Genomic DNA, 27,664 nt, shown 5'->3' with positions numbered 1-27,664 from the left:
CTCAACTAGGGTTCGAGCCGAGTTTAAGCACCTATATGAGTCTCTCGAGACGAGTCCAAAAATGCAAATCTCATCTTGGCTAAGCTCGAATACCAACCCTATTTATAACAAGTCGTTACAACTTAATTAGAGAAAAAAAAAATATACATTAGCATGGGGGAAATTTGACTACAAAATAAATTTAATTTGGATTGCTTGAAACTTAGATAAATATTAGCATGTAAACATTTCAGATTCATTTTATTCTCTCTTTCTCTATCTTTACAAATTAAGGGATCCAAAGTAACTGGAGTTCCCAATTAGTAAATCAAGCATGTCATCGGGAGTTAGGAAAGTTGTTCCACCAATAATCAATTCAATATCTGGTCTTCCACTTTCAGATAAAGCCTCCTGAGCTTCACGTACCTTGTGACACAAAAAGACAATGTTACGTTTCAAAAATAAATTAATCTTTTCAAAAGCAAAAGCAAAAGCAAACATAACTGCAATTCCATACAGAAAAGCTGTGAATGGGGAATGTTTTATGCCCTAAAAAATGGTTTGAAAAACAAAGGATGTTTTATGGTTAATCGAAAATGTTTTGCAGTTGACCAAGTTTTCCAAGTATAACTAAAACATCGGAAAATACTGAAAAACGTTTCCGTCGAGCCTTTTAGTTGAATTTTTATTCAAAATGCAGAGCTCATAGCAATAGAGCAGATTCTGTTAGGAAGGGCAGAAGAAAAATAATGTGAAAGAGCTCAAGAAATTCAGACCTCAAGACCATTTATTCCGCCAATAACAAATATCAGAATGACGTTTTGGTCGGCAAGACTTGGTTTTGCCTGCAGATTTCAAAAGGCAGCAGCATTAGCTTATTTGGACTATTGAAGCAAGATTCACAGAAAAAAAAGAGTCATGGGGCCAAAGCGTACCTGCCCAAGGCCAAATCTTCCAAACCCACTTTTAAAAAGTCGCCCAACAGTAGAGGAATGGTACTCCAATCCAGGTACATCATACTTGCCCAACACCCTTGTTAGAAGCTTATAAAGTAATCCTTTACCCGTATAGGGATCTCCACTGAAATTACTTTCTGAAGCAAATGTCCCATCCCTAAATGGCAAGTTTCTCCTCTTCAAGCTAGATAACTTGTGAAGAAACCTGAAAAGGCTATCTACCCTATCATGCAACTCCAACTTCAATTGCATGTCACCATACACTTTCTCTTTATTATTATTAGTATCAGCATCTTCATCACCCCAGCTACCCCATTGATCATCATCGAAATCATCAATTTGTAAATGATCCGAAGACATTTCTTTGGTTTCCTCTGATCTCATCCTGTTTAGGTTGGCTTCAAGGTCTTCTGTTAGACCATGTAGAAACTTTAGTTTTGCTATTGATGGTTTTTCAAGAATAGCATCTACAATAGCCTCTTTCAGTAGATGCTCCTCTTGCCAAGAAAAAGGGCTATCCAATCCAGATGTGGGGAAATTTTCACCAGCCAAAATATATCCAATAACTGTAAGAAGCAAAGCACCTTGAAAAGAAAGTACCCCTTGTGAAGGCTTCATTTTTCCATTCTTCTCTCCATCTGATCCCATCAAAGCACTCTTATTGACAAGATCAACAATTTGAGCCGCAAGACTCTGGGTTGTGTCTCCAGCACACGAACTCAATATTTTCTCAGCACTGATAAATGCATCCCACCTGGCAGAATGTGATTCATCAAGGGCAACTAATGCAGCTACTGCTAACTGAATGATTCCTTTGTTTTTCATCAGAGATGGCTGGCTTTTAGCGAGCGCTTTAATCATAGGTTGCAAATCTGATTTTGTAGCAAAGCCAGGACGAGTTTTCACATTCACACTTACATTTTCCCGACGAAGAGATTCTTGGAGCCACTTCTTTACCAGAACAGCCCCATCCTTGGTTCTTCTATCCAGTAAAGCTTCCAAGTATGGTGTTCCACGAAAATTTTCAGTGGAGACAAAGGAGCCACTAAATAGTTCAATATCAGAGTGAGGTGACCTTTCATTGTTAACTTTGCTTCTGAAATTAGTTAAATCAACAATTTCAGAAGCAGATTTACTAGAATCCCATGCACATAGAAAAGCTTCAATGCTTTCTAAAAGTCGAAAATGATCTATTTCACAATCTTCTTCACTTAATATCTTTTGAAGTGGTATCTGAATATCAAGAGGAGCACGCTGCAGATTAGAGGGGCCATGTTTGAGTTGGGTTTGTGAGCCTTTCATTTGTGTAGAGGAAGTTGCTCTTTCCCTACGTGGCAAAGATGAAAACATACGATCAACAAGTGAATCCCCATGGCAGCAAGGGGTCAGGAGATCAAGTGTGCGGTCAATGATTAGTAGCCCCGCTGATCGTTTACGACGGCCTACATCATAAAGACTTGACATGTCCATCAATATCTTCCCAACAGTTTTTGACAGATCACCAAGGGAAAATATTTCCATTTTCAAGTCCATCTACAAAATAAAGAAAAAGGGACCATGGTCATGAAGGGAACAACCTAACAAGCTACCACAGGGAACATTAACCTGTCAAGTCCTAAAAGGACCAACAAAAACGATTTCAAGGGGTAGAAACATTTTACATGTTCTCATGGGAATCATTCTTCTTCCTTGATAAGGTTATGTCAAGGAAAGTGACAGTAAGGATATTTTGGTACCCATGATTCTATTCTCCATCTGTTGTTTAAGGGGAGAGGAGAAGCCATTTGATCCAAAGAACAATATCTGTATTTTAGTCATTTTGACCTTTATATATAAAAGATAATATTTAGTACCATGTGCTTTAGGTCTCGCTTGGTACATGGAATGGGTATTCCATTGGGAAAATAAATAGTTATTACTGAAAATGAAGGAGGACGAAATGAAATAATTATCATATTCTTTAGTTTGGTGACAACACATATGCCCTAATTAGAATTGAACCAAAATTACTAAAAAAACCCACATGATTTCTTATTTTTCTAAAAACAATAAAAAATTTGATACGTAGGAGCTGTGGCTTGCCACCCACAAAAGAACTTAGGAGTGGCCACACCATGGTTCTTTTGTGGGAAGTCGGCCACCCAAAAAAAATTATGGTTTTTTTGGAAAAATGTTGGGAATAACTATTCCAAGGAATAGGTCCCTACCAACTAAAAGAATAGTCATTCCATTCTAGAGACCTATTTCGCGAACTAAACGGGCCCTTAGTGATTTCAACTTCCATTGAAACTTGTTGACCAGTCATTTGGAGGTTGGGTTAATATATGTAGCCAGACTTAAATGATAAGCACAGATGTTAAAAACAATAGGAAATAAATAAAACAAGTTAGAACTTGGCATAGCAATAAAAGAAAACATGTGAAGGTTAAAAGCAAGCATAGAACTTATTACCTTGGCAGCCAGATGGTAAAGAAAATGTGCTGTAAGAGTTGCCCCAGGAGGAAAATCATCACCATCAGAAGGTAATCCAGTACTTAAGGGAGGCAATCCAGGGCTAAGGGAATCCTCATGTTCAGCTGATAAGTATGCTTCAGCAATTGATCCCTCTGAAGGTAAAACAAAGACTCTTGGTGAAAAAGGACACAATATCATAGGGAAGTGATGCACAGAGACAACCAATTTTTTCTGTACATCTTCTGTGCAACCTATCAGATTATTATCATATAAATCTCTTCCACTAGAACTAGCTTCAAGGTGAGGAATGTCCTCTTCAATGGAAGTGAGTTGTGACCACCCTTCGTCTTCAAAGGTTAAATTTTCCTGTAAGTTGTTATCTTTTGACTCTATAGACTTTGAAGATTTCTTAACAAGTTCTTCATAATCTTGGACAAGCAAGGATTCATATTCACGAAATGCATCTGGTCCCAGAGGTGAATCAGGATATGAAGAGTGAGCCATCTGCATTTTGGTATAGCTATTTAGTAAGATTCAGTAGCAACATACAAGATGGATGACAAATAATAATTTTATTTAATGACCTCTCAAATGCTGCAACATGGATATCATATTTTTAATTTAAACCATTAGTCATTTCCAAATAAATTTCTAGAGGCACTGATGACTACAACATCAATTCCGCACATGTTAATTCATATTAAATTTTATCAGTACAGAAATTCAAAAGAACTATGATACTAAAAGGAACCATTTATAACAAGGCCTCCATACATGCATATACTAATATTAGCTTTAACAATTTTAACAGAAATAAGGGCACATTGGAAACTGTTAAATGAATGAATTCATAATAACATATTTTTATATGATTTTTCACAAGCACAATGAAAATAAGAACTAACATACAGAAAAACATGCAGGCAAGTGAAGAAAATGATGAAAGAAAAAAATATGAAATTATTAAACCAAACACAAAAGCACTAATTCTGAAGAAGCACCTCTGAGATAGATGTAAAAATAGTACAACGGCGAATATCTTGATGCGTGCTTAGGCAACGTAAAATATACCGATGTGCATCACTTAGCAGACGAGATGTGATGACCACTATTTTCTTCACAGTATCAGACTCTGAGTTCCAATCGACCACCTAGAGATGGAAGCAAATAGAAATTATGACATGCTTGAGATAGGGCAATAAATTTGGTATTCTGCAAGATGATTTGCTAGCATAGCATGGCCCATATATTTCTTAATGTTACCAAAGTTAAGTGTTGACATGGACACATTTTGTTCATGAAGTAGGTTACGTGTGAAATTATTCAAAATTATTCATGACAAGTTGACAGAAGCAAGAATAGAATGTTCATGCAACACATGACACAATTAGCTTACCACATCAAGAGAACACATGTTCTCCAAACTGCAAATACTACATACTCCCAGGTCCAGCAACACAGGAAACGCCCCAATAAATTGGAAACTTTCTGTAGATCCAGCATCAAGGTAAAGAGTGCAACCTTCAATGTGCTCTGATATCTAAATACAAAGACAAATTATTAGAACTGATCAACTGAGCGATGTACTGAGATAATCACAAGTTGAGTTAATACATAATCAATAGATTTTCAACATAAAAAATTTGTGCAGAACAAGTTGCAGAACTGCAACTGTAATGGATAGTCAATAACTAGTAGAAAAATTGTGAGAAAAATGAAAAGTTTCAACTTGTTAGGTCTTAGAAATTGTCTTCATTCGATGATCAAAACCTTGGTTGTAAATCTATTTTATATCACCCAAGTGTCTTGGCATAAAAAAGGCGTGTCTTTGTGTATTCTGGTGTAAGACGTCACTTGGCAGTCAAATAGATGTGATGCTGTCCCTTGCTATGAAGACTTTGAAGAATAAACAGTGTTAGACGTCACTTACACATCAGATAGAAGTGCTGATGTCATGGGGGTTCAAGAGAACTTGTTTGGAAACGTCACTTAGACGTTAGATAGAAATGCTAACGCCATTGGATGTGTCAGAAAGTTAGCTATAAAACCCTAACTAGAGTGTTGACGTCAAAAGGGACGTCATGACACTGCGGGGATTTTCAGCTCGTCTAAACTCTCTTGTTAGCCAGATTTGACATAGTATACGTCCATATTAGAAAAACCTTGTGAAATACAAAGTTGTAGATCTGGGAATCAGCTTTCCAACGCCACTAAGTTTGTATTCATTGGAGATCGGGATCAAAATGTATGGTGATTTTACTTGGATTAGTTTTTCCATGATAACTGTTCAGCTTTTAATTTTTTTCATCCTATAAATAGAATTGGATGCCCCTTTGAGTCTATGGAGAGCCTAGAACGAGATTAGAGTTCCAGAACCTCTTGAGAGGTTTCCGTGCTTCTCCCTTGTGAGCCAAGAAGTGTTTGGTTTAGAGCCATTGATTCTTCCCCTTCATGGACTTTGTAAAGCCTAAAACTCATTTTGAGCCTTGGAACCTTTTAAGAGGATTTTTGCTTCACCATTGTTGAGTCAAGAAATGATTTGTAAAAAGCTTGTAGCTTTCTCTCTCTTGAAGTTAGTTCTTTCAAACACACCATACACAACCTTCAACCGCAAAGAAGTCTATTGGTGGGTGGGTAAGGAGAGGCACTCGTAGAAGATCGGCCAAAAGGGGGTTGGAGCAAAGACATGCAAGGAGCGGGTTGTCCAACATATGGAAAGTATTTTACAAGAGGTAGTAAGTTTACTTTGCCTATGGTTAGTTTGTCTACATTATAGTGATTCCTTGGGCTTAATTGCCCCATAGTGGTTTTACCTTTGATGTGTTCAAAGGGTTTCCACTTCATAACCAAAATCCATGTGTTAATTTAGTGGTTGTGATGTTTATGTCGTTTTATGCTTTAATAATTTAGGAGAAATTTTACTTAACCCTCTTAAACTTTCATTTGCAATTACCCCTCTAAAATTCAAAAACTCTCAATTTAGTATATCAAAATTTAAAAAGTTTGCAATTCACCCATCCTATTAGGGTTTGGGGTTAAATTAGATGGCAAACGGGGTGAAATAACCTTTATACCCTTGTAAATTTATAAAATTACAAAATTACCTTAATTAAATAATATTTTTTAGAAAGATAGGGGTATTTTGGAAATTTTCAAAGCCTCCATAGGATTTTCTATTAAATCCTAACGGAATGATGACATTGCAAACTTTTTAAAGTTGAATATACTGAATTGAGAGTTTTTGAATTTTAGGGGGCTGATTGCAAAAGCAAAAGTTCAGGAGAATTAAGTGAAGTTTCTCCAATAATTTATCTTGCGATAATTATTGTTTATTGTGATTGGCTGTGTTGGAGTTGGAACCCAATCCTTAGCTTTTCAATTAGTATCAAAACAGGTTCACTCTATTTGGACTAATGTCCTCAGTGCGTGGGTCTCCTTATGTGTGTTCTCATGTTAGGAGAAATGGTAGGGACAAGAAAGAGAAGAATACTTAGGGCATCAAGTGCCATGAGTGTTTTGATTTTGGACAAATTTAAGATATTTGCAAAAAAAAAATTGTGATCCAAAAGGAATGCCATGAAAGCCACTTTGAAGGATGAGTCATACTTTGATGACTTTCCTATGGAGAATCAGACTTGAGGAATGGTAGCGGGTCTTGTGTGTTTGACACATGTGACCATGGTCTGTCATCCCATAATGATTCAGTTGATGAGGAAGCGGCCTTGTTTGCCAAGAAGTTTTGAAAATCCCTCAAGTTCTATGAGGTTTCTTGCAAGAACTCTTCATTGAATATTGCTAAAGGTGATTCCCAAGGAGCCACCCAAGGCAAGAAAGAAAGGCTCAAAAAGGATAAGGATGTACATAGCATTCAATGCTATGAGTGTTCAGGTTTTAGGCATGTTAAGACTGATTGCCATAATTTTGTGTACACAAAGGGTAAATCCCTTAATGCGTCGTTGAGTGATGAGTTTGAGTCTGATGACTCTAAGGATTCTTAGGAGGAGAATGCGAGCCTCAAGGCCTTCTCCGACTCTTTGGAGAGTGCATGGTCCTAATGATTGTGACTCTTCCATTCATGTGGTGACTTGTGATGAGAGTTCACAAGGTGTATTGGATGAGGACATTAATCTCCAAGAGGCCTACAATCAACTCTTCAAGAAGTTGAATGAGGTTGAAATTGTTAAGAAATCTGTGTGTGAAATTGCATGATTTGAATGTTGTTAATGATTGCTTGAGAAATGAGAATTCGATGCTTGTGAATAAAGTTAAATCTCTAGAAGATAATCTTGTTTGTAAATCTAACGAGAAGCACTCATAGAAGATCGGCCAACAGGGAGCTGGAACAAAGACACGGGGAGCGGGTCATCCTACAAATGAGAAGTATTTTACTAGGGGTTATAAGTTTATTTTGCTTGTAATTAGTTCTTCTACATTATAGTGATTTATTGGGTCTGGCTGTCCCATAGTGGTTTTACCCTTCATGTGTTCAAAGGGTTTCCACTTCGTAATTAAAATCTATGTGTTGATTTTGTTGTTGTAATGTTTATGTGGTTTATGCTTATCTTGTGATAATTATTGTTTATTGTGATTGGTCGTGTTAGGATTGGAACTTGGTCCTTAGTTTTTCACAACTCTTGATAGAATAGCTTGCTATGCAGAGATACAGCCAAGATTCTACACGATAGACACTCAATAATCAACGAAGGCCTCAGCTTTTTACCAGAAATCTCAAAAACAGTCTTAATGCTCTAAGAACCAGCCCTAAATACTATTATACAGCCTTATAAACAACTCTGGAAATCAGACTCCCAATTTCTAGAAAATGTCATACATTACTGAACTCTTTTACCAAGAATAACAAATAGGATTTCCTAGGACTTTTACTCCAACTCTAGGTTAACAAACCTAACCTTAGCGGGTTGGCGGTGTTACACCATACCATCTTATCTTCCCCTATACTAGACGGAACATTAGCATAGTACACTGTACTACTAACAAACATCCCACCTTAAACGGCACATGGTATGACCATAAATAACTCTGGTTGTTTATATATTTTAAGTTTTATGTTGTATCAAATTTCACGAATTGGTGCTCAAACAAATTACAGAAACACAAGTGTTGCACATGATACTCATATAGAAAAAATCAGTATATTCACAAACAAATTAACAGAAAATCAAGGAACTTTCAGAAGTATAGCTCACAGACAAAGGGAATTCAACATTTGCCACCAAAAAACGAAAAAAAAAAAAAAACAAAAACAAAAACAAAAAACGGAACTTACCTGGCGAATGGAATCAAGGCAAGATTTTGTCACATCAACCAATGCCATGTTTCAACCGGAGAAGGTGGAGTCTGGTTCACTGGCGTGTTCTGGATCAGTGAAGAAGTCGAAGGGCCTTATTCTGGATCAGTGAAGCAATCGAAGAAGACGAAGGGCCATTTCGTCATTCGCTGGCAGAAGAAGGTTCTTATGGCGTTTCAGGTTTAAGGTGGACCGGGTGAAGGGCTGGCGGGTGAAGTGTTGGGCTTGAAGGTTTGGGATGGGCTGGGTCTGAATTCCAAAGGCCTTGGCTGGAAGCAAAACGGTGATAAGGTTTCTAAGCCCAATAGAGTTATGTTCTCCAAGCTCAATTCTGGTTCAGTGGGTTCGGACTCGGCCTGTGGGCCTGGACCCACTTTATTTTTTTTAGTCCTTAAGCTTATTGGGTCATATTAACAGTTCAATCAACAAGAAAATTTTTTTTAAAAAGTTTACTTTAAACTCCTGAATTACTGCGCATTTTAAGAAACCTCCATAAAATTTAAAAACTCTAAATTTATACCCATAAACTTTCAATTTCAATCAATTTACATTCATCCATCAGATTTTAAACGTTAAAAGTAATAAAATGATATTTATACCCCTGCATTTTTTAGAAAATTCCAAATTCACCCTTAATTTAAAAAAATAAAAATAAATAAAAAATCGAAGGGTAATTTAGTTTTTTAGGCATTTTCGTTAGAAGTTAATAGATAAAACTAACGTAGGGGGGTAAATTGATTGAAATTAAAAGTTCAAATGTGTAAATTGAGAGTTTTTGAATTTTGGAGGATCTTCTCAAAACACGCAGTAATTCAAAGGTTTAAATTAAAGTTTCCCCAAAATTTAAACAATAAGTAAATAGGTGCCGAGTGACTTATAAGATCTTTGATAGCTTCACATTCAAACTCATATTCTTTTGAGCTTTCACACTCAAATATGGTAGAAGTGGCTTCTAATTGCTTTCTAAACAATATCTAAGAGGAAACTCCATACACAAGAACATAAACTAAACAAGTTAGAAGCAAAACTCACCACAAATGCTCTCTAGGTGGCCGAATGGTGTTAACTAGAAATTGAGAGAATTTTGAGACTAATCAAGAGAGCTTAGACCATGTGCTAGAGCTTTGGAAACCCTTTAAAACATCATAGTATTTCCAGCAGCTACCCTAAAGCTGCTTTCCTTCCTTACACATAGGAAAAATCTCAAAAAAATCACAAAAACTCACCTACAGCAGCTTCCCTATATCTTCCCTATATATTAGGATTACTATAGTTGAACCCAATGTATTTGGCTCAACTGTAACAAACCACATGGTTTATTATAATCATAAAATGACATTCTCTCTTCTCACATACTTTTCTATGCAAAATAAAAGAATATAAAAACAAAAGTAAAACAAATAATATTTTAATGTTATAGGGAACTATAAAGGGAAGTGATGTAGAATATATTTAAATAGAGAAGCAAAAAATAGTTTAGATCTTTAAACTTAAGGAAAATGATCGGTAACTGTTGAGAATGCTCTAAGGTGCTAAAGACTGGTTGGGCATGCTGCAGAAATTCACGAAAGAAAAACAAAAGTTGTTGTGTGGTGCATGAAGTAATGAGAGAAAGACAAAGCAATAAAAGTTTTAGAGTTTTTTGGTTTTTGCATGCACGAAGGAAAGACAAGGAGAGCACTTCTATTTATAGATGGAAACGTGTAACTCAAATGACCATCCAAGCCTTGGAGTGTCCGGTCATACAAGAGGAAGAAGGGCGGGTTTTCAACAATTAACAGGTCTTGGTCTTCTTGGTCAACTAATGATGACTTAGGTTGAAAATTAGGCCAACTCTCCCAACAAGTTTCCTGCATGATTTAATGCAAAATGAAGACTTAATTCTCAAGTAACTTAGCACAGGTTGCCGTAGGGGTTTTTTGAGTTTAATAAATTTTCAAGCCAAAAAGCCTCCTTTCATTTTTACTTTTGGTGAGAAGTGATTTAGGGCGGCATGTTTGAGTGCGTGTTTAAGGACTTTAAAAGTGCGTTTAACACGTCGAAAGCTCATTTGAAAAAAAAAAAAAAAAAAAAAAAAAACACCCATTTTGTAAAAAAAAAAAATCAAAGCGCTTTTGAAGGTCAAAAGCTTAAAATGGCAAAAATACATTTTTGGCAAAAGCTTAAAATGAAGATTTTGCCAAAAAGTGATTTTTGACTTAAAAGTTCGATTTCTCAAATACAATCACAAACAGGCTCTTAGGCTATTTACTACAGTAATTACAGCCTATTATACAAAAAAAAAAAAAAAAAAAAAAAAAGGTGGAGAGTGCTGCTAGTCGGCCCTATGAGTGTAATAATACCCCGAAAATAAATTAGGGTTAAGTATGCTTTAATTATGATGCTAGGGTTGGTTCTTATTGGTAAAGTATAAGACCTTGGACCTTTTAAGAATTTATTATTGCACCGAACGTTCAACAGAGGTACCAATGCCTGTAGTACAGAACAACAACTTATGCATGGTAACCAATGAGTATGAGATCAATTACAACGTGAAGGTTAAGGAATAATTCTTAAAGGACGAGAAAGCATTGGAAACACCATCTTAAGAGAGAAATCTAAGATTTTCAAATCCCAAAAATACACTCAAAAATATTGGACTGGACACCATGACATTTTTCTTGGAAAAAGCTTTCTGGAATGGGGTCGCACACGCAATTACGAGAGTCGTAGCAAGAGTTATGCCCATTTTACTAAACATGCGTAGTCGGCCAAACTATAGAAAAGTCAACTGCGAATGTTCGCTAGTAGAGAACGTTCGCTTGTTTTGGCTGAAAGTTCGCTATGAGTGTGTCACAAAGGTACAGACAAGTTTTTCAGGAGTAAGTCCAAAAGTACACAAAACATTCGTTGGGAGACCACCCGAACGTTCGCTGACCAATTTTTCGATTGTTGGATAATGACCAAACGCCTGACAAAAGCTGTGCACGGTACCCGAACGTCCACCCCTTAGACCGTTAAGTACTTTTCATAGTTAGTTTAGTTGGTAGTTTTGAGCTTTTAGTTATGTTGTTGGTTATAATCTTTGTTTAAGCATGGGTTAGTGTTTCATTTTTATTGGAAGTATTTCTTTATGCATGGAGATGCTATTTGGGTTAGGAACATGTTGGGAACCTTGTTGTAGCCAAAGAACTTGCTTAGGAGTGATTAGAAGGCTATTTGATTCGAAATTGGTTTTTGGGAGAACATTTGCACTTTTTGGCTGAACGTTGGGCTTCGAGCCCGAATGTTCACTAGGTTGGCAAAATGTTTATGCAGAAACTCAAATTTGACATTTTTAGGTTTATGACTCGTTTTAGCTCGAATTTAGAACTAATGATAAGTTTTTTCTTAGTATTCAAGGTTGTAAAGCCTTAAGAGGATTTTATGAAGAACCCTTATGACCCAAGTGAGTACAAACTCACATGAATACTTGTTGTTACTTTTTCTGTTGCAAGACTATTTTATATATACCAAACATGCATATTTACAATTCTTATAAAATACATTTTGGACTACTTTGAACTCTCTTTTATGAAAACGTATGCTGATTAACAAGATAATCAAATGATAAGACTTGTAAAAGCATACATGTAAAAGACGGATAAAATTAATTGTATCGTATGACATGGTACACTGATACATGCGGGATAATAGCCATGAGCTTACTATACAGCTTAACCCTATGGTCAAATGTGTGTGTGTGTGTATTTATATGGGCTTTGGATCCAATGGTTATTCGTGATTGGCGCAGCCATGTTTGATTGGTTGATCACTACAGGACGAACATCATTAGTAGCGTGGGCCACCCGAGGTCGAACATGGTCAAGCTGCTAGTGGTGGACCGTAACATACTGGTATTGTATTACAAATCTCTCCAGATAGCACCAACCCTACCAAGAATGGGTAATATTTCAGGTAGACCATACAGTTTGAACTATGACATGATTCTCATATTACAATATGTATTATATCTATATTGCATCCATGATATACTGGCATCTTATAATGTTACATGAGCTTTATAAACAACTGAGTTCATCATTTAATGACGGGTACATCTTGTGCATTTATACCCACTAAGTCGTCAAACTTACCCTTGTATTCTTTTCCTCTTTTTCCCCATATGTATTTTTGTGTTGTTATAGATGTTGGGAATAGGATTGAAAATTAGATATTTGTGTAGTAGAAGGAATCGAATTCCCAAGTCAAGATCATTTACGAAGAACATATGAAGAACTGTTGCTATTTAAAATATTGTAAGAATGAAGAACACTTACGTGGATATCAACAGTCATTCCTGGCTTTGGGCAAAATTCTTTTGGCTTCTCTAAGAACATGTTCTCTCTTGTTCAAGAACACGAAGAATAATTTCTTCTTTCTTCAAGAACATAAAGAACAAGTTCTTCTTTCTTCAAAAACATAATAGATTTCAAGGATATAGAGAACTCTAAATCTTCTCACCAATGACTGATAATAACCAAGAGAGTGTGGGCTCTCACTTGGCTCTTCAAATCTTAAACTTTTATTCTTCGTGAGTTAACACAAAGAACTATTAATTCTCAAAGAGTTTCTGAGAATTAACTATCAAGAGAACTTGATAGAATTAATTCAATGATTTGAGAGCCTAGGCTCTTCTCTATTTGTAGGCTTAGCAAAGAAGCAGAGATTTAGATTTAAGCAATGTGGGACAAGTGACGGTTCTAATTTAATTAGAACTAGGAAAGAGCGATCCTAGTCATACTAGGACTAGGGTGGACGGCTTAGGCTTTGGAAAAGGCCCTAGCCACTTCCTTCATCCCTGGTCCATGCGTCCACACCTGTGGACTTGGGCTTGGATTTTATTCCAAGTCCTTTTCTCTTGTACCCAATAAATAGGCCCAGTGAATAATCCATAGCCTTATGTTTTTCCACTGTTCATTGGGCCTCTAGGATTTATCCTAAGCCCAATTGCACCATATCTCTTTAGCCCATGTTTTAAATAAATAAAACTCTTAGCTCAATAAATAATAAAGCCTTTAAGGTTAAATAACATCAGCTTGCTGAGTGACCTAAAGGGAAAAATATTATTGGCTTAAATATGTTCGTAATCATATCTCTTTGACATTTATTACACAACAATATTTTAATCTCAATTAATTCCACTAAATGATTGTGACTGAACTTCAATAAATATTTTTGATTTAAACAATTAATCTCTTTGACTTTGATTTATGATTCCTCCATGAAATATTTCATAGCAGAATTCAGGTTAAAGATACTGCCACTTAATTCCCTACCTCTTTTCATTGAGTCACTGATTTTAGATCTATTCTCATACATGTGAAAACCATATGTATATATTTTGGTATGCCAACCAAAATGCTTCGGCTGGAGACTCTGAGAATAATATCCATAAAGTCCAAAATAAGGAAAAATTTCTTATCTCTTTGTTCTCTAACAAAGGATTTGGATTCCCTCTTGAAGTCAATGTTCCCACAATGTTAGATGTGATTACTCAATGTATTGAGCACTATTAACTGATGATAGGTCTCACCCTTAGATACATCTAATCAATCAACACTTCATATATGAGTTCACGAATTTCTCAAGATTTAGAATCAAAGTCTAAATAGTCTTTAAGGACTTTATTGTATTTTCTTAATATACAGTATCTCTATGAAAAGACAACTCCTTGGTCTGTTCAGTTCCTTAGGATTTCAACACACTACATATCAATCCCAAAGTCTCTGCTTCATTTGATCAAGGTAGATCACCAAAATTTAATGTGTAACAATCTTACTCAAAATGGAATGCCCTGTTCCATTTACCGACTGCGAATTTTATACACTTAAGGATACATGGATTATGAACTAAGACATTGTGTGATAACTATGTTACTCACACCCATAGCCATATTCAATGTAATCATAAGACCTTTCACATGCATAACAAATATGATGAACTTGGTAATAAGCATGTAAAAGACATTTTATATACTATATGCTCAAATCATTTTAATTAGTGAATATAACACATATTTATTCATTACAAACATTTGAATGTCAATACAGATATAAAATCATTGGGATTCAGGGTACAATCCCAACAATAGATAGTTTAGCAGAAGATGGATACCGCGAAGCATCCGGTTATGGTGGAGGATTTGATCCAGTAATGCTTGAGGACTTATTGCGAGATTAGGCAGGTGCTCATGGTAACTAGTACTTTGGGCTGATGTTCTAGACTTAAGAGTTTTGATGCCTGCTTGTATATTAATAAATAGCATGGATCTCTTGTAACGATGATATGTATAGTATGATTTCAGCTACTGTGATGATTATTGGTAGATACTCTGGTTGTAATGATTAATGTCCATAAAATCTTAATGTTTCCACTACTTAACCTTTATGGTTAAATAACATCAGCTTGTTGAGTAACCTAAAGGGAAAAATATTATTGGCTTAAATATGTTCGTAATTATATATCCTTGACATTTATTACATAACAATATTTTAATCTCAATGAATTCCACTAAATGATTGTGATTGAACACCAATAAATATTTTTGATTTAAACAATTAATCCCTTTTGACTTTGATTTATGATTCCTTCATGAAATATTTCATAGCAAAATTAAGGCTAAAGATACTGCCACTTAATTGTCTACCTCTTTATCATTGAGTCACTGATTTTAGATCTATTCTCATACATGTGAAAACCATATGTATATATTTTGGTAGGCCAACCAAAATGCTTCGGCTGAAGACTCTGAGAATAATATCCATAAAGTCCAAAATAAGGGAAAATTTCTTATCTCTTTGTTCTCTAACAAAGGATTTGGATTCCCTCTTGAAGTCGATGTTCCCACAATGTTAGATGTGATTACCCAACGTATTGAACACTATTAACCGATGATAGGTCTCACCCTTAGATACATCTAATCAATCAACACTTCATATATGAGTTCACGAATTTCTCAAGATTTAGAATCAAAGTCTAAATAGTCTTTAAGGACTTTATTGTATTTCCTTAATATACAGTATCTCTATGAAAAGACAACTCCTTGGTCCATTCAGTGCCTTAGGATCTCAACACACTACACATCAATCCCAAAGTCACCACTTCATTTGATCAAGGTAGATCACCAAAATTCAATGTGTAACAGTCTTACTCAAAATGGAATGCCCGGTTCCATTTACCGACTGCGAATTTTATACACTTAAGGATACATGGATTATGAACTAAGACATTGTGTGAGAACTATGTTACTCACACCCATAGCCATATTCAATGTAATCATAAGACCTTTCACATGCATAACAAATATGATGAACTTGATAATAAGCATGTAAAAGACATTTTATATGCTATATGCTCAAATCATTTTAACTAGTGAATATAACACATATTTGTTCATTACAAACATTTGAATATTGTAACGACCTAGATTTTAAAAAACTCTCATATAAACAATATTAAATAGATTAAAAGAATAAATGAATAAATTAGATCAATGATATGTGGATTAATGATATTAAATAACTATTTAGTGTTAAAGGTATATTACATTGATTTTTGACATCTTTTGTATATCCCTTCAATTCTAAAATTTAGCTTCACTAATATGTTTATAGGCATAATTAAACACAATCTAGTAAATAAATTATTTATATTGGTGTTTAGTGAAGTTAGAAATTAATTTGAAGCTTTGCAGTTTTTAGCTTAAAAAGCAGTGTCTTAATTTTCATACTGTCTAAATGAGATTAAAACTGCTAAAGAAAGATATCAAGGCTAGCCACCTTTGTTGAAAGCTTAAAGCTTCTAGTAATAAGGGTTATAGTAAATATCATGATTATAATGATTTAATAAGGCAAGTGGCCAAGTGGGAATGCAAATAGATTAAAGCCTAAAGTTGAATCGGAAACTTTGTACATGCCAAAAATAGACTCAAACAAACTCGGATGAAGTCAAACCAAAAATATAAAATGTTTATCTCGGAGTCCTCTATCTACTCTCAAAATTTCATGTCAATCGGAGTACGTTTGGACATTGAAAAATGGATCAGGATGCACTGCCCTCATTTTGGACGAAAATTCTAATTGGTATAGAACATGAAATATGGACTAGGTTCATTCTTTTGGTTAAATACATCTCAACCCTTAGATCAAATGTGTAAAAATAAATCCTAACCATTCATTCTCTTATAAATAGAGCCTAAAGTTAAAGTCACTTTCACTTGAGTTTTTACAATCTTAGAACAAGTAAAAATTGTTTGCTCCTCCTTTCATTTTACTTCTTAGTTCTAGTCAAATACCATATAGCTTAGATCTTTCTTGTAGTGTTCAAGTGTTCTTATTTTTCTAAACTAGCTACCTAGAGAAGATTTGGTGGAGTTTTACTTATAGGATTATTGGGTAAGTGTTTCTTGTATAAATATTATGATTTATTGCTTGTATCACTTGTGCTCATTTAATTGTTTAATGACCCAATAAGCGTATAATGCAAAATAGCGTAATAGATACAAGTGAATTAATAATAATGAGTTAGTAGACAAAATCAATTAAGGGCTTATGATATTATCTATATATTATTTACTTTACAGCTTTTACATTCGGTCATTTCTTTTATTGTCATTTAAATTTTAATTCATATTCTTGGCGGTCATCCCCGGAATATGAATTCAATATTTACATTCAATCATTTCTTTTATTTTCATTTAAATTTTAATTCATATTTTTGGCGGTTATCCCCGAAATATGAATTCAGTATTTATATTCAGTTATTTCTTTTATTGTCATTTAAATTTTAATTCGTATTTTTGGCGGTCATCCCCAAAATATAAATTCAGTATTTACATTCAGTCATTTCTTTTATTGTCATTTAAATTTTGATTCATACTTTGGTAGGTACGGACCATTGGTCTCATCTCCGAAATATGAGTCATGTTTTATATATATATATATATATATATATATATATATATATATATAATACTAGTTTGTATTTAGTGATACTGGCCATTAGCCTCGTCACCAAAATTGAATTCAGGCATAAAGCTAGTATAAGTGACTATCTTAGATTAATATAATAAAATGAGTAAGTAAAGATGAAGTGACGGATAATAAATAAATATAAAAAGATGAGGGTCTTGAAACAATGATATTATTGGAGAATGAACTAAGTATTGTTTGTATGTATGCATTATATGCAGAAGTGAAACAGAATACTACACTAAGGAGTGTAAGTATGGATATACTTACTGAGTACTAGCTTTGTTTTATTGTTATAGGAATTCTTATTTTGTCTTATTAATATAATTTTGCAATACAGGTGCTGCATAATGTGTCTAATAAAATGGGCTAATAAGATAGCCACCTTAAAAACAAGCTGGGTGGATTGCCGCGAGGAACTGTCGGTATCTCAGTGGATGGGGGTATATAACCGTCCAACAAGCCTATTATATAACTAAGCTGGGGCGGTGTAGTTGCCAGCACCAAATAGGTAAACCTCTAAAGTGTGAGGGACATAACGGACGTAAGCGGGTTGAGAGCTCATGACAAGAGGTCTGAAGAAAGATTATTATAAGACACAAACTAATATGTCATTACGCTGCATTCACAAGTCATTCATTATTATATATTTTAATCTTACTTGTTCAAACTAGTCTTTTTAGTCTTTATCTCTAGGAAAATAGATTACTCACTTGTTTGCCTATGTAAATATGATAACGTCATCTTTACATAGATCTTGATGCAGGGATAGAAAGTGAGGACGATGGTCTTTTTACTGGTTTTGATGGTTGATAGACCATCTGCTGCAGGATTTATGCTTACTCTATGGAGCAAGTCTCATTTATGTTAATTGCTTTTATTATGTATGGTGATGTGTGTAAACTTAATAAATATTACTATGATAATTTAGGTGCTGTCTATGGCATATATTTGGTACACCTAGTGTGTACATATGTTGTAATGAAAACCATATTTATATTTTATTTAATAATATATCACTTCGAGGTATTTCAGTCAGCTCAATTATGTTGTATAAGTTATTCCTAGGTCATAGAAAAAGAAAAAAAAATATACATACTCTACTGTAAGATTGTATTTTCTAAAGTTGCAGCGTCACGACTTCAATATTTGCTAGTTCAAATATCGGAGCGTTACAAATGTCAATACAGATATAAAATCACTGGGATTCAGGGCATAATCCCAACAATAGATAGTTTAGCAGAAGATGGATACCGCGAAGCATCCGGTTATGGTGGAGGATTTGATCCAGTAATGCTTGAGGACTTATTGCGAGATTAGGTAGGTGCTCATGGTAACTAGTACTTTGGGCTGATGTTCTAGACTTAAGAGTTTTGATGCCTGCTTGTATATTAATGTATAGTATATCCCTTGTAACGATGATATGTATAGTATGATTTCAGCTACTATGATGATTATTGGTAGATGCTCTGGTTGTAATGATTAATGTCCATAAAATCTTAATGTTTCCACTACTTAGCATCCTCTTTTTGAGAAGTAGAAATCCCTGAATCTTGTTATAACGCCTCGAAAATTAATTAACTGGTAATTAACTGACGGTTCGTCTCACAGTCTTATTCCATAAGGAACAAGACTCTGAGATCTCTACTCGAAAAGAACGGATACTAAGCAGCAGAAACATCAAGATTCTATAAACATTAATCATTACAACTAGAATGTCTACCAAGGATCATCAAAGTAGCTGAAATCACACTATACATATCATCTTTACAAGGGATTCATGTTATACCTTAATATGCTAGCATGCATCAAAGCTCTTAAGTTTACAACATAACCCATAAGTACAAGTTACCATGAGCACCCGTCTAAGCTCGCAATAAGTCCTCAAGCATCTACCAGATCGAATCCTCCACAATAACCGAATGATTCGCAATATCCATCTTCTGCTAAACTATCTATTATAGCATAGTTGTATATATGGGAAAAAAAAAAAGTATACACGGGTAAGTTCGACAACTTAGTGAGTATAAATGCACATAACGTACCTGTGATTAAATGGTGAACTCAGTTGTTTATAAAGCACATGCAACATTATGATGTGACAATTTATCATGGATGGAATATAAATATAATACATGCTGTAATATGATAATCAATGATAATTCAACAATATGGTCTACTCGAGATATTACCCCTTCTCAGCAAAGTTGGCGCTGTCCCAAGGGACATGTAATACAATGCAGGTGCCCCGAACATTATACACTACCGTCCATTACTAGTGGCCAGACCGAGTCCAACCTCGGGTGACGCACGCTACTAATGATGTACTTCCTGTAGTAACCAACCATTAGGCAATGGCTGCACCAGTCACGAATAACTATTGGATCCAAGGCTCATAATAAACACACACATTTGAACATAAAGTTAACTTGTATAGTAAGCCCATGACAGTTATCCCACACGTACCAGTGTACCATGTCATATGATGCAATTAATCTTATCAGTCTTTTACATGCATGCTTTTACAAGTCTCATCATTATCTTGTTAATCAACATACATTTTCACAAAAGAGAGTTCATAGTAGTTCCAAAATATATTTTATGAGAGTTATAAAATATACATGTTTGATATATATAAAATAATCGTGCAATGCGGAAAAAGTAACAAAAAGTATCCATGTGAGTTTGTACTCACCCAGGTTGTAAGGCTCCTCCATAAAATCCCTTTAAGGCTTCATAACCTCGAATACTGAGGAAAGACCTATCATTAGGTTTAAACCCGAGCCAAGACGAACTTAGAACATAAAAGCAAGGGTGGTAGAATGTCGGGCCAAGATGGCATTTCTTAGAGCCGTCTCTGGGCGAGCGCTCGACCCTTAGGTCGAGTGTCCAGCTAGAGAGGTTTAGGTGGAACCTCATTGGTCCAACGATCTTCTAAGCCTTCTCAACTGGTCCTAAGGCCACAAAAAGGGTTCCTAACACTTCTTAACCTAAAATACCGTCTCCATGCATAAAGAAATATGCCCAACAAGAATGAAATTCTAACTCATGCTTAAACCAAGAATAAGGGCAACAACATAATTAGAAGCTCAAAACTACTAACTAAACTAACTATGAAAATCACTTAAACAACATAACAACTAAGTAAGGAACAAACTAGGCTTAGAAGATTACATTCTTGAAGCAAAACCTCCAACAAATCTCTCATTCTCCTCCAAGAACTCACAAAATCACTTAAGTAGGGGTTCTAGAGGGCAACAGAGGCGAAATGACGCTTAAAGGTCGAGTGGGGAGGGGTATTTATAGGGCTGGAAAGCCTGTGGGCATTGCAGGAGCTGTCCTGTAAAGGGGCGAGCGCTCGGGTACTGTTCACAGCTTTTGTCAAGCATCTGGTCCTTATCCAACGGTCCAAAAATTCGTCAACGAATGCTCAGGTGGTCCCCCATCGAGCGTTTAGTGTACCGTTGGAGTTACACTTGAAAAGCCTGTTTGTACCTTTTCGATGCTCTGAAAAGCATGTCTGTACTTTTGGTCAGCGAGCGCTCGGCCAAAACTAGCTAGTGCTCGGCCAAAACCAATGAGCGATCGCAGCTGACTTTTCAGCAATTTGACCGATTGTGCAATGTTCAATAAAATGGGCATCACTCTTGCTACGGGTCTTAGAATTGTGCATGCGACCCCATTTCGGAAAGCTCTTTCCGAGAAGAATGTCATGGTATCCATCCAAATATTTTTGAGTGCCTTTTTGAGATTCGAAAATCTAAGATTTCCCTCTTAAGACGTTGTTTCCAATACTTCCTTGTCCTTTAGGAATTATTCCTTAACCTTTACACCGTAATCGATCCCATACTCATTGGTTACCATGTATAAGCAGATACTTTAGTACTACAAGCATCGGCATCTTTATTGAATGTCGGTGCAATAGTAAATTCTTAAAGAGTGCAAGACCTTACACTTTACCAATGGGAACCAACCCTAGCATTATAATTAAGGTGTACTTAAGCCTAGTTTATGTTCGGGGTATTACACTTATTCCTCGGGGAATAAGGTTGGGAGACGAACTGCGAATTAATTACCAGTTAATTAATTTTCGGGCAATTATAGATGGTATTAGAACATTGGGCTCTTTGAACCATCGGAATTGATATGTTAAGTATTAGGTGACGATTTATCAGAGTATTTGGCTCCGCGGACTATAGGAACTAATCTATTAGGTGTTGAGAGATGATCTACCAAAGCATAGGATGGATTAAATATATACAAGGGACACAGAGTTTTGATACCTAATGATGTCAAGGATGTTGGACTTGAGGATATTGACTTTGAGGATTTTAGGAATTCCATATGGTATTGAAGTAAGGATTAAGACCACTTTGAAGATGCAACTATGGAGATTAGGAATGATCTGCACTAAGATAGTTACATACGGTCTTAAGCATAGGTCTATACTAGGACATTGGATAAGATTGTAGCAGTGTAGGCGTTTAGTAAGGATAAGTTTGTGACTATGTTTGATGTCTTAAGTGAGACGTGACGTGATACTTTGAAGTAGGGGCTGATTGTTGTGATTGCAGAGATGTCACCACGACCAAGGCGCGACAATATTGGGAGCAAGAATGGTAAGGGACCATCCCAGACAGATGAAAAGACGAGGAAACGGTGACAAGTTTTCTGGTGGAGGCTTTGGTCGATGTTCGAGAATAAGGGACTCCAAGTGGAAACAAATGTTGCTCTTTTAAGGAGTTTCCCTATGTTTAATGGGAACTTGAACTCCGAAGAAGCAAAGGATTGGCTTATGAATTTGGAGGAACTACTATGAGCAATGGATTACACTGAGAAGCAAAGAGTCGAGTACACGGCCTACAAGTTCTCTAGAGAAGCATTACGATAGTAGTGCGCAAAGAGGAACTCGCTAGTGATGGAATTAGGAAGCGAGGAGGCTATTAAATGGACTCGATTCAAGGAAGAGTTTGATGTGGTCTTTTTAAAGCAAAAATATATCAATAATAAAAGACCACTCACAATGGTACAAATCCTTGTAGGATAGGGCTATATTGAGGGTGTCGAACCTCAAGGATTGGATATGTCCATGGATATGTCTGTCCATGCTTCCTCCGGTATTGCCAGTGGTTGTAATAGTCCAGGGCTTGCTACTGTTTCTCCCTTTTGACATTGACATGTCTCACATTCGGCAACAAGTTGCTTGATGTTCACTTTCATACCCTTCCAATAAAAAACACGAATAATGCGTTTGTAAGTATGAAGGAATCCGGAATGCCCAGCACCGGGTGAGTCATGACATTCCTATAAAACAATTGATTTGTGGGAAGAATGAGAAGCTAAAACTATTCGTCCCTAATACCGCAAGTGATTTGTTTGCCATGAAAAATGGGGAACAGTGGAAGGATCTTGCTCTACCTTCTAAATGACTTTCTTTAATTTAGGGTCTTCTTGTTGTTCTTTTTTAATATGATCAAGAGTAACACATGCTGGAATAGAAATGGCAAAAACCTCTAAATGCTCCAGAATTCGTGACAAGGCATCTGGTACTAAGTTCTCTGCTCCATTTTTGTAAACAATGGTAAGAACCGTAGAGCATTGTTAAGAACCCTCTAATATAAAATAGAGGGTTCTTAAAATTTGGGTACAGAGTTGTTCATGATTCTAGATTATGCTTGAAGCAAGGAAGCTGGAACTGGAGAACAACACGTTCAGATCAGTTAGTTGATTCAAAGCCATCTTTGTCTTGTTCGTATTGGAGAGGAAGATAAGCCAATCTGGGTGGTATCTAAAAGTGGGAAATATTCTAGTTTTGATACCTAGAATGCTATTAGGGAGTAGAAAAATCCAATGGAATGGTTTCGTCTGGTTTGGTACCCTTTAGCAGTGCCAAAACATGCTGTTATTGTGTGGCTTGCTATGAGAAATGCTCTTATTACGGGAGACGAGATGCTGCAATGGGGTTTTTAGGGAGAAGTGAAATGTGTTTTTGGTTGAAGGGTGATTGGAGATAGAGATAATTTATTCTTCACTTGTGGTGTTAGCAAAAGAGTGTGGCCCGGTGTTATGCAGAAATGTGGTGTGATGAACCCTCCCTTTTTTGGGTTTTTAATGGGATGATGTAGTCTCTTTGGGGATACAACAATGGATGAAAAAAAAAAAAAAACATTGCAAGCTAATTTTTATAGGCTTGCCTTTGGTTTTACCATTTATCATTTGTGGAGAAACAGGAATGAAGTTAGGCAAAGTTGGGCATCCTAAAACTGATGAGCAAATTCTGCAGCAAATCCTTTGGGAAGTGAGGGCAAAGTTGTAGACAAAAGGCAAATTTCGGTATACAGCTAGAAATGACGAGCTTCGTGGCTTTTTGGATGTCGATAAGATGATTTTGGTTTAGTTGGTTTTGCTTGTTTGGTTGGTGGGGTTGTTTTGTCTCCCTGTTGTTGGTTTCTGCAGAATGTTCCTTTTTCTGTTTTCTGCAGGTAGGCTTCTATTTTGGGTTTTCTGGTTTGTAAGGGGGTTTCTTGTAAGGGGTGTCTGCCTTTAGCTGTGGCTAAAGTTTGATGTAAGTGGTATTTTGTGGTTTATAAAAGTTATCCAAAATATAAATATACTTCAGAAGTCATTGAATAATATTGAGCAGAATGTAAATGGTCCCCGAAAGCCTTAAATACACATGTACCTACTGGTCAATATATCATTTTCAGAATCTGATAAAAAATCTCTCGCGGAGTAGTCTTGGCTCGTCACTTCCAGCTAACATTGGCTAGCATATCCCAAGTGAGATTGGATATTAAAGGCAGTTTTCTGTTACTTCAGTCATATTCAAAATATGTTGTCTGAGGGAGTGGAAGACACGTGTATTTTAAACATACATTCAAGATAATTTGGTGAACCCAGAGGAAAAATATGAGTACCTACAGCAAACAGCAAAACTTCACTGAAACTGGCTGCATCTCAAATAATCTATATCATGACAACCAACAACTCAGCACAAGCATTCTGCATAAGCAAATGGCTGCAACTCACAAATCAGCACAAACAATGTACAAGCAATTGGCTGCAACTCACACACTGTCACTTGCATCATCAGAAGAGGCAAAACACCCCACCATCCAGTCACAGCAAACTCAACTACCTCCAAACATACTATTCCTCATTATCTCTGCTTCTAAAAAAAAACTACCACTAGACATGATCCTCATTCTTTTTCTTTTTTTTTTGTTTTTTTTTTTTTGTTTTTAGGTAATCAGAGAAATTTTATTAAAAGCGTAGGCGACGATCCTCATTCTTAGCTCCCAATTTATCTTATGAATTATTCTCTTCAGCTTGAAGATGATTTCCATGTCTAATATTATTTCTCACCCTCCATAAATTGTAGATAGAAGCACTCAAGCACAATCTAAACAGGACAGCACGCATCCCCTTACCATTCTAATCTTTGACTCCTCTATCAATAAATCATCCTATTCATTCAGAGTATCCTTAATCAAACACTTCCTGACAGTTTCTAATCAAACCCTTTTACAGAAACTAAACTTAAAAAATAAGTGGTTTCTATCTTCAATACAACTTCTACAAAAAACATAAGGAACATTACCTCCAAATCCCCAACTAAGCAATCTGGCCCTTGTGGTGAGACTGTCCCAAGCTGCCAACTGCAATATGAATGCTTGTCTAGGAATAGCCAGTGAAAACCAAATTAATCTCCACCACCTGACTTGCTGCTGCTTATGCCTAGTAACTTCCCATTTAGCAGCACAATTGTACACTCCATTTTTAGAAAATTTCCAAGTAGGCTGATCAACATCACCAATATTCACCATTGACAGCCTACTCTGAATCTTAAAAACATCATCAGAGCGTAACTTATTAAAAATATGAGTTTCATTTATAGTCATACCGTTTATTAACCATATGTACTTAGCATGCCCCTCTGCTTTGCCTCTATAAACTTTGTCTAGGTATGCAACGGTCTGTCAACTAAAATACAGCATGACCCAGAATTATGTAATTTCTTAAACATCACAACATTTGTTGAGAAATTATAAGCAAACCATGCATATTGCACAAAATATTCCCAAGTTAGTTATTGAACAGACTTAATTCTTGACTATTACATACAACTATTGGATGTGGAAACGCATAAGAACGATGTTATCTGGTTGAGGAAAGAAGTGCATTCTATTAGTCTTGAATCCCTATAAACAAAGGAGTAGTAAGCATCCGTGGAAGGCACAGAAAGAAGCCTCGAATAGTAAGCGAGCAAACCATGCATATTGCAGACAATTCTCCAAAGTAACTCCTAAACAGACTAGACTCATGCCTTCTAAATACAATTATTTCCTACGGAAATTAGAAAATTGAGCAGAAAATGACATTTGTTCATTGATCCGATCAAAAGCATATTCGATTACCCTAGTTCTAGCTAGAGAACAGAGGAGGGAGCATCCGTTTAAGTAACAGAAAGAAGTCCAAAGAATATTAACATAATGAAAAGATGAACATCACAATTCACCAACCATCCATTCAATTCATGTCCCTTGTCCATAATACTCGGGGACAGGCAGGTCCTCGTCATCAGGGGGAGCCATAACCCATTCCCCATTTTCATCACGCACCAGCCCTCTGTTCTTTTCCACCCACCATGACCCCGGAATCAAGCACTCATCCTTGAGAAACTCACAGGACTTGTTAACCAAAGCCAAGCTCCTCTTGACCTTCAGCTCAAAATCCCCTTTCTCACCATTCCATCCAGCCACCACATGCAGCATGGCCTGCAAATTATGCCAGTCACTCGGATTCTTGGAGTCCTTCAAGCTCGGCGACTTCCTTGTATCTATCACCAACTCAATCCCCGTGTACTCGTACCCCAACAGCCGCCCTGGATAGTGGGGTATTAAGTCGATTGTGTTCTTTACATGCAAAACCTTCAGATTTGTATACTTGTTGAACCTCTCATTGAAAGCTTTATTCCCAACTTGTGGGCACCCAAATACAATAGCTGCAACCGGAATATCGGAAACCCCATTCTCCACCAAATCGAAAGCGCTCAAGACCGATAAGCTTGCGCCAAGGCTGTGCCCTGTTAATGTGACGCTTATCTTCTCATCTTTGTATTGCTGTATCAACCCTTTGATCTTGCTTAAAATCTGTGTTCTTGCACTGATCTTTGTGAAGGGTGAGTTGGGGTCGTCTGAGGTGTAAATAGTAAGCCAGCCGTTCATGACTTTTGGAACCTTTTCATTATCACCATCGCTATCACTACTGCTACTACCATCATCGCCATCGCCAAATTCAGCACGCGCATTTGGACGAATCAATTGCATGGCAGATTTGAGGTCAGCGTCTAACACATCAACCCACTCGTAGCTCCTTGTCGTCCCGCGCCACACGACATGTATTTCGCGTCGGCCCAGGGCGCGGCTGACGTCGTCGTTGGTGACGGCGATGTAGCCAATCCAGTTGGACTCACGGTCCCAGGACTCGCGCGACTGCGAGTGGAGAAGAAGGGCTTCAGGGTGGCCGACTTTGGCGGTGGCGTAGAGGAAGGACACGACTTGGTAGTCGGAGGCGGCGTCGAACATGACTTTGTGGAAGAATGAGGCCTTTCCATAGCGGCTGGAGCCGCAGTACTTGGAGTTCTGGTCGTTGTTGAATGCGTCGTAGGTGGCCTGGCAGAGGTCGCCGCAGCGGAGGATGAGCTGGCGGAGGGAGAGGTCGAGGGGGTCTAGAAGGCCTTCCCAGTTATTGCTGCCGAGGAGTTGAGACCATTCTGTTGATTCGGCTGCTTCGGTTGCTGGGTTCATCGTCACGGCGGGGGCGTGTTTGGGGCTCAGAGTGTGTGTCGTTGGATTATTTCCCATTTAGATGAAGGAAATATTTTCTGAGGTTTGACGGAGAAAGGAACGGAATTTGTGTTGTTTAAGTGGATACAGATGTCTCTTGGGGGAAAAAAAAAGGGTGGCGATAAGGGT

General features: G+C 36.6%; 2 protein-coding genes across 4 annotated transcripts; both read right to left on the bottom strand.

Moving 5' to 3' along the window:
• Positions 1 to 148: 148 nt before the first annotated feature.
• On the bottom strand, positions 149 to 8,835 carry LOC132182939 (vesicle docking protein). Of its 3 annotated transcripts, none has more exons than XM_059596306.2 (7): positions 8,677 to 8,835; positions 4,786 to 4,929; positions 4,391 to 4,540; positions 3,387 to 3,893; positions 915 to 2,468; positions 756 to 824; positions 149 to 405 (listed from the first exon to the last, which is right to left on the bottom strand). In XM_059596306.2, exons 1-7 carry the CDS (start codon positions 8,722 to 8,724, stop codon positions 262 to 264), a joined length of 2,616 nt encoding a protein of 871 aa, XP_059452289.2. In that variant the 5' UTR covers positions 8,725 to 8,835; the 3' UTR covers positions 149 to 261. The 3 variants fall into 3 exon arrangements, with proteins under 3 accessions (XP_059452289.2, XP_059452290.2, XP_059452291.2); XM_059596307.2 differs by having other exon boundaries at positions 4,831 to 4,929; XM_059596308.2 differs by lacking the exon at positions 4,786 to 4,929.
• Positions 8,836 to 26,050: 17,215 nt separating this feature from the next.
• Positions 26,051 to 27,634, bottom strand: LOC132181339 (phospholipase A1-IIdelta-like). Its single transcript, XM_059594520.2, has one exon. The coding sequence runs from the start codon at positions 27,551 to 27,553 to the stop codon at positions 26,222 to 26,224; it is 1,332 nt and encodes a 443-aa protein (XP_059450503.2). The 5' UTR covers positions 27,554 to 27,634; the 3' UTR covers positions 26,051 to 26,221.
• Between the last annotated feature and the right edge of the window lie 30 nt (positions 27,635 to 27,664).

This window comes from Corylus avellana, chromosome 5 (assembly GCF_965113065.1).
Source record: "Corylus avellana chromosome 5, dhCorAvel1.hap1.2, whole genome shotgun sequence".
NCBI classification, from domain to species: domain Eukaryota; kingdom Viridiplantae; phylum Streptophyta; class Magnoliopsida; order Fagales; family Betulaceae; genus Corylus; species Corylus avellana.
This window is presented reverse-complemented; position numbering and strand designations above follow the sequence as displayed.